At 34.6% G+C, this 8,465-nt stretch overlaps 1 protein-coding gene across 3 annotated transcripts in view; it reads left to right on the forward strand.

Annotated features, from left to right (window-relative positions):
• Positions 1 to 7,825, forward strand: part of ZNF143 (zinc finger protein 143) — a 40,332-nt gene extending 32,507 nt beyond the window's left edge. For all 3 annotated transcript variants that reach the window (XM_074148543.1, XM_074148541.1, XM_074148544.1), the window contains 4 exons: positions 143 to 291; positions 1,972 to 2,133; positions 2,967 to 3,113; positions 6,234 to 7,825. In XM_074148543.1, the coding sequence (XP_074004644.1) occupies positions 143 to 291; positions 1,972 to 2,133; positions 2,967 to 3,113; positions 6,234 to 6,317 (542 nt within the window). In that variant the 3' untranslated portion in view covers positions 6,318 to 7,825. The remainder of the gene's footprint in view (positions 1 to 142; positions 292 to 1,971; positions 2,134 to 2,966; positions 3,114 to 6,233) is intronic.
• The last annotated feature ends 640 nt before the right edge of the window (positions 7,826 to 8,465 follow it).

Below are 8,465 nucleotides of genomic sequence, written 5' to 3' on the forward strand. Positions count from 1 at the left end.
TATCTTTCCTTCTTTTATTTTTTTGCATCTTTCCACTAAAATGTTTCATTTGGAGTGTTTAAAACCTTCAAACCAGGCTGGCACTTAATTCTTGTAATTTAGAGTATGTAAATTACCCTCTTGCCTTCTTTGTATCAATTAGGTCAAGGTGAAGATGTTCTCAAAGGCTCCCAGATAACCTATGTGACAGGTGTAGAGGGAGAAGATGTAATTTCTGCACAGGTTGCTACAGTTACTCAATCTGGATTAGGTCAACAAGTAGCACTAATATCCCAGGACGGAACCCAACACGTAAGTAACCACAGTGTTAAAGAGCTGACAAAAATATGTTGAGAATTGAGGTAGGTGTTTTCAGATACTCTACGTACTTTCTAAAATCAGTTAGAATTTTTGATCAATACATTAGTGGATTTCTTAAGGAAAGAAGTTTCTTTGGAGGTGGGTCAGAATATGTTTAGGGTTGGGCCTCCTCTGGAATACCTAAATTAAACCACATATTCTGGCATCTGAAGCTGTATTAGTATGAAGCTAGATTTTTTGCTATCCTTGTCACTCTTAAAGTAGGCATGGGCTATTTTAACAATTGTTATATATATGGCCTAGTTTCTGAGGTTTCTCAGAATTGTCTGATTGTTCCATTAATATCTGATGGCCATCTTCTTGTGCACACACTTTTGGGGGGCTAGGGGTGGGAAATCTTTCTAGTCCAGGTGCCTGCTTTACAAGCTATTTGGTAGTGATCAGTTCTTACTATTTCTAATATAAACAAGCGGATAAGGAATGCTTTGATACTACCTCCACTTGAAAATTCCTATGGATATTTTTTTTTTAAGGATTTCATATGAAATTTTATTGGGAGGGGTTTTCAACACAATTATTTTGTTTAGCTGTGGCAATATATCAAAGGCATATGGGAAAATGTTTCTATTTCAGATGGAAAGGTAGCTGAGATGCCAGTAGCATATGAAAGGTATCTTCTAAATTCAAATTGGAAATGAAAAATTAAAGGGAACTGTTGCATTGCCAGCCCTGAACACTGCAGCAGTGCTAAGTAATTGGCATTTTTACCCTCTAAAATGAAGGCCTGCAAAAGCCTTGACATGGAGTTCTTGCATTTATTTAAATTATACTTCAGCTTGACTTCAGTTCTTGGGTGTTTTATTACCTTGTAAATCAGACATCAAGTCACGTAGCTGGTGCCCTAATGCATTTATATATGTGCATTAGTAATTTATATCATTAATTTTTTATGAATTGTTTATTCATGGTTTAAATTCTAAGCCCTCATAGGCCTCTTTAGTATTTCCATTAAGATAAAAGTATGTCAGGTGGTCAGGTCAGGAGTCACGTTGTCCATTGTGTAAGACACATGCATAGATAATTTATCATGCACTTATTTGGGATATGATCTGATTAACATGGAGTTGTAGACACTGGGGGCAAGTATGCATCCTTTTTCTTATTACTGAAAGCAATAATTTTATTTCTGTAAACACGTAAGTGTGTCTGAAAGGTCATGGAATATTAGATCCCAACCAGATGAATTTGATGAGGGCTCTTTCTCCAAGACAGGGACTTGGCCAAAGAGTGACGGTGATTCTCAAGGAATGCATGAGCATACTGGTCAGGATGGGGAATAATGGCTATTAGATCTTTTGGCTTAAAATGGCTTAAAATGAACATGGCTTAAAATATTATTTCCTGCTGTTATGAACAGGTTGCCTTTTTGTTCTGGACTGCTACACATGTCGTTTCACATGAAGAAAGTGAACAACTAGCAGGAGTATTCCTGCTGAACCAACTAGAAGGAATTTGTTTCATAAATGCTGTTACACTTCAAATGCACATAATAGGTTTTTTCCAAACCTTACTTAAAAACATATTATATGTTGCCAGAAGCTAAGGCTCGGGTATGATTTGAGCAGCAATCAACCCTTCTTTTTTTACTTCAGGAATTATTTTGTGTTTCAGGTCAACATATCCCAGGCAGATATGCAGGCCATTGGCAATACTATCACTATGGTAACACAAGATGGCACCACCATCACAGTCCCTGCCCATGACGCCGTCATCTCTTCTGCAGGAACACATTCTGTAGCAATGGTTACTGCGGAAGGCACCGAAGGACAGCAGGTAAGATACTATCCTGTGTACATGTGTAGTGTTCTTTTATAAGACGATATAAAATAGGCACCTAAGCCATCACGGTTCTGTCATTCACAAAGATTTATCTAAATAAAGCAGTTTTCAACACCTGGCCATAGTATTCCCCTTATAAGAGTATGACGTGTTGTACTTCAGTGCTATACACCAACATATAGCAGAATGTTTTAAAAACAATTAGGCACCAAGAAAAAAATCCTGAGGTACTAGTGCAGTAATTCATTTCGGTGTGTGTGAAATAAGACCTAGAAATGTTAAGTGCTTTTCCCAAAGTCACATAGTAAATGAGTGGCAGAGCTAAGAATAGAAACCAGTATGAACTGTAACTTTTCCACTTAGTATTATGCAACTAATTTATTTGGCAGATAGGAAAAATTTGTGTAAATATATATTTGCATTTTTGTTTTTAATATACAAATAAAATAGCTAACTTTTTTCGTAGAAATATATAATTTTTAATCTTTAAGTTAAAATGCATTCCACTGTTCTAAAAATGTGCCATATGAAAATGAAGATGCTTATTAATCACTGTGCTCTGTATGTATAAATAATCACAGGCTTATAGGCACATTTATTGAACTTATGTGCAGTTCTGATTATATTTATATTCTGAGAGCTAATAGATAACTTTGAAAACACAATGATGGCAACCTTTCTTTAAAAGATGTATCTTTTGCACAATGAAATTATGTTCATGAATAACTTTATGCTCGTGAACTTTAACTTTGAAGGTAACCATTGTATGAGGTCAGTAATGGTAACAGACCTGTCATGCAGCTGATTCTCTTCCTTTGGTCTTGAAGGTTGCTATTGTGGCTCAAGACTTAGCAGCATTTCATAGTGCCTCATCAGAAATGGGACATCAGCAACATGGGCACCATCTAGTTACTACAGAAACTAGACCTGTTACATTGTTGGCTACATCCAATGGAACACAAATTGCAGTACAGGTAAGATGTTGATGAATGTTTCTTGAAGTGTTTCTTCTAGACCCAGAAGCTCCTAGTCATGTAATAACATGATTCAAATAAGCTTGGGTCCCCTGAAAAAATTGTCCATAACCATATGATCTCGTATTTTAGATAATATATGGGGTAGGAAGAGGAATAATAACCATTTGATTTTACAAGTCTACTGTAGAACTTCCAACAAAGGGGGAGGTCAGGGGAGGGCCAAACTTCAGGTCAACTGAGTTGTTCATGGAGTCACAGGTTTTCAGTGGAAAAACGCTTTCATTCATCCTTCAGCATTACATATAAAGCCAAACTCTCAAGTGTAAATTGCTACTAACTTATACAGATAAAATTACTGGATTTATATTATTTGAACCTTGAGATGCTAATAATGAAAAAGTGTAAATAGTTACGTAGAAAGATTAATAATCAGAAATCTCTGGAAAGAATAACCTTCTGTTTATGTGTCAAACCAGCACAGTACAAGCAGCCATCTCTGTGAATAGTTTCTCACATTGTCCAAACACCAGAATGAAAGAGTTATTTCTAGGTATGAGAGAGTTTAATTGAAATTGGGCTAACATAAAAGAAGGTGGAAATTAAAGCACAAATTAAGCCTTTGCCTATAAAGTAACCAAAACTAGAACAAGTATTTTTGTGACTAGTTTATTTAGAGGGAAACTTAGCTTAACTAGAAGATTGAATGAATCTTCTAGGGCAAACAATGGTCAGTATGCTACCTTACTCAAACATTAACCTAACTATGTGTATGTTATTTTTGTTACATGTGATGGTAGGTTAACAGAAGCTTTTAGAAATTTTAAAACTGGAAGACTTAGTATTTTAAAAATCCATCTCTTTAGTTGGTGTTGCCGTCCCGTCAAGGGTCAAATAAATGACTGAAGGAGCTTAGGGAAATTGCCACTCCAATGAATTAGTTTAAATTTTGGGTAGCCTAGTAGTATCAGTCCTGCAAAGTGCCTAATACTTTTTTGGTCCACCTCATAGCTGTCTTGATTCTATGCTTAACTGTGTGCATAAATAAGAAGTCCAGTGGAAATCTAATTAAGTGACTTTTGTATTCAAAGTTATTGTGGAAGTGGGACTCAGCACTTTGTGGGTTTGATCCTGTTGTTGTCGTCGTATCACCGCAGACACGCATTTTACTCTAGAGAACATGGAAGAACACAGGAACCATACATCCTGAAACAGTATACAGTTAGGAGGAGGATAATTTTCATGGATGTGATACACCCTGTAAATTTCAAAGGGAGTTGAGTATATGCAACTGTCTTGAGTATGGTTTGCATGATGGGCCTTAGCTCTGACAAATACCAATATAAAAGAAGACCAGTGTGGCTGTGCAGAGAGGAAATGCTCAAAAGATCTTCTAAACAAATCGGTATTAAGTAGCATAAGTTACAATGTGTTCTTGGAAATAGCTTCAAATAGAAAAAAGGAATGCAGAAAATGCACTCACAAATTTCATTTCCAGTGGGTAAAATATACTTTGCATGTGGAAATAACAGCAACTTAAGTCTGGTTCCTTCAAACTGTTCGTATTTGCTGAAACTAATACGACATAAAAACCTTTGAGCGTTTGAGTCTCAGGATTAATGCTGCAGTCTAAGTGTATGTACGCATGCTACTCTCTAAAGAGCTCAGATTGAAAGGAGTTGTGTTAATATCTTCAAGCAGAAATGAGACATTATTTTCCCCTTTGTTACATGGAAAATAGCAAGTCAGATGCTGATTGAAAAGCAAGGAAAATCGAGAAGCTCTTAATTCTGAACTGTTTTTTAAGCTAAGTTGGCAGTAATCAAATCTGCATGTAAGAGAAAGCATATCAGGAAGCAATTGTTTACGTTAAAGGAAAGGAAGGAAGGAAAAAAAAAAGTAACTTGCACTCTCAGCAGTGTGTCATTTGAATGAAAGGAAAATACAGGCACTGTCTGCACATGCATTACCAGTAGTGAAGTTTTTGGTGAGGTATCTTTCTATTAGTTAAATTTAAAATATACAATACAAATAGAAGAAAGAGAATTCAAAATTAAAATATTATTGATTATTCCTGAGCTCTTGATTGTTTCTCTTTTGTACTTTCATACTAATAAATGAATTCATTTGGTTTCTAAATGCTGATAAAGCCGGGAGCCTGATAGCTAGATTGAAGTCCTAAGGAGGTGGTAGCAGAGCTCTTCTTAATTTGAGTGGCTCCAGAACGTGATATCCCGTGACTGTAAAAACAAGTTACAAGCGATATTTAGAACTGTCCCATTAGGTCTGTCCATCTGTCAAATAATCTGGTTTTACTTTTCACACTTTCATCTCTTTTTCCTGAGCCAGTAAGTAATGGCCAGCTTTACATTTTTAGTAGGTTGCAGTTGTCTTCAGTGTTGCCATCACTGGATGTATGTGCATGGTGTACACATTATAAAACTCTGTGGATTCCTTCCCAAAATTCTGTCCCAGTGGCTTTATTGAGGGTTTGTTGATGTTGCTTCTGACAGTGTCAGATATATTGGTGGCCTTGTAATTGCAACTACAAAATAATTTTCTCTCCCATCTACTGTAGAATCGAACAGTTTCATCATGACTGCTTTTTTATACACTCAGGATTCTCTAATAAAAGTAAATTTGTAAATTTTTTCTATGTATTAATGCTATATGGTGTTCCAAAGAGCTGACTTTCTGCAAGACAGTTAAGAAAAACTAAGATGTTTGTTTGCTTTACCAGTGTTAAAATGTAATTCAACAGCCGCCATTACTTTTGAAGGCCTTATCTTAGCTTTGTTATGTTTGCCAAGTTGAAATATCATCTACTTTGTGTGTCATGAAATGTGTTTACCATGCAGCAGCTCTTTGAAGAAAATTTATTTGCTACATACATGGAAAAGCGGTTTAATCTGCTATCAGAAGCTATCTTAATTGTCATGCTGATTTAGATAGTTGCAAGCATATATTACCTAGAAGTGTGACAATATTGATCACACTTATTTATGCTAAAGTATTGATCCATCTCTTTATCTTTGGTTTCATCTTTAATTATTATTTTTTTAAATTTATATCCATATATAATGTTTTGGATTTATTTATGTTTAAATGCATTTGTTTCAGCTTGGAGAACAACAGTCCCTGGAAGAAGCCATTAGAATAGCCTCCAGAATACAACAGGGTGAAACACCAGGGATTGATGATTAACTTCTAAAACTGCTACCAGAACAATAGAGTGAAAGGTGTTTTATTTTCAATCAACAAAGGTCCATGCCAGCAGCAACCCATAAAAACTTTGAAGTTCCCCGCTCATTGATACTGTGTACACATTTTATGCAAGAGCGAAGAACGTTTTGTAAGTTTTGTGTACATAACCCTTGGAATGGACTGACATCATCTACTTCCAACCGTTGTATATTCAGGAATATGGAATTAGGATTATATAGTAAATTTCCTTGTTATCCTTTCATCAGATTTCAGACTGGTCTACAAGCAAGTGAAAAAATTAAATAGAAGTATTGGAATTAATTTTTAATGTCATATAAAAATTATGAAGGCATTACTGAAGATTTCAAATGTTTAAAATACTATTAAAAAATCATCATTTCAGGAATGCTGACAACTAATAAAGATGGCAAAGCCTTTTAAATTGCATTCCATAAACAGAAAAGTCTTGGATTTTGAGCCTACTGTAAATCTTCATATTTTGATTTATTTCTTACAGATTTGAATACTCTTTAGATTACCTACCCCATCTCATTCGTTGTAAATAGAGACTGTTAATGCTGGAAGTGCTAATTATATTATCTTTAAATTGGATTATGTACAAAGGAGAAACTTTGGTTGTTCGATATTAAAGGAAGTAAATCTAATGATTTTGTTTCTTTACATGTTTTACTTAAGATGTTACTCTCAAATTATTATGCAATAAAATATAGCGAGCTTGTACTGTCTAGATAGGATGATGTTGTTGTGTGACGTACTGTTTTACTTTTTAATGAGATTGAAGTTCAAATTATTTATTTACGGCCTTGTATAAATTTTGTCCAAAGTTTATTTATCATAAACTTAATTTTTTGACATACTAATTTTGATCATAATCCACTATGGTGTATTAAGTAATTAGTGTTAATAGTTAGTTTAAACATTCTAAAACACTACAAGAATTATTAAAATAGTAATTAGTCATCCAATTTTGACTAAAAAGTAAGCTACCTGTTTTCAAGAGGAATATTTTCAAATGGTGCATTTGCAGCATAAGTACAAGTACTAATAGTCTGTTTTCAACAGTTCTGAGTGCCTGCTGCTACCATTCAGTACCTAGGATATGCTGATAATCAGTGCTTTTGAAAATCAGGACACAAGTTACTAGGAAAAAGGGATTAATTAATGATGATGTAAGTACAATGCTCCTCTCCACCTATCATTCTGTAAAGGAAAAAAATCCATTGTAGATATAATACATACAGTAAAATGTAACTTTAAACTTTTTTTTTATGAAAAAAGTGTCTTTTGTCTTGTTAGTAAGCTTGTTAATCAAGTTAAATTTTTTTGGCTTCATGGAAGATTCAGTGCTTATTTTAGATGAGTGTCAAGAGCACTTCTGAAACTGAAGCCTCACCTTTTAGCTTCTCAAGGGAAGGATTAAACATCTTCTGGATGAAGTGTTAATCAAGTAATCATTTTATAAGTATTGTGAGGTACACATTTTACATAAAAAACAAAAAAAAAAAAAGGTCCATAACTACATACCTTGAGGTATTTGACCTCAAAAAGGCCAAGTTTGAATAGAACAAAGCTGATTTATTGTGAATTACTTTTATCAGTGTGGGTTGCAGCCTTTTATGTTTTTCATACAGATGGCCAATTGAAAAGTGCAGTGAAAGAATACAGTGCTATTGGATAGAAGTGGATAAAGCAAAGACTCTTCTCTGGATCCATTACAAAGTAAAACTTGGAAACATTGAGGTTGTCTGTAACTTTTGTATAGGACTGAGGCTGGTTGCTCACTTAGGTGCCAGTTTTCCTGAAGTGTTCTAAGTAATTCTTGATATCCTATGGAGATAAATGTACTATGCAAGGATGATTAATTGCCTGTCAACTAGATCAGTTTCTTAGTACTTATCACCTTTTAGAAATTAAAGATGTATCATTTGACATGAACGTTCAAGGTTTTTTTCTTAAATTTCATTGCTAATAGTTTCTGGAAACGGTGGCTGGAATGATGGCTTTGACATAGCAGAGAAATAACTTCAGTTCTTACTACTTCTTTTTTCCCAGGACATTTTCTGACCACCGTACAAATGTGAGTAAACTTTCCTCTTTCATACTAATTGGTTTGCTGCTAGGTATTCA

This window comes from Numenius arquata, chromosome 6, assembly GCF_964106895.1.
Source record: "Numenius arquata chromosome 6, bNumArq3.hap1.1, whole genome shotgun sequence".
NCBI lineage: Eukaryota > Metazoa > Chordata > Aves > Charadriiformes > Scolopacidae > Numenius > Numenius arquata.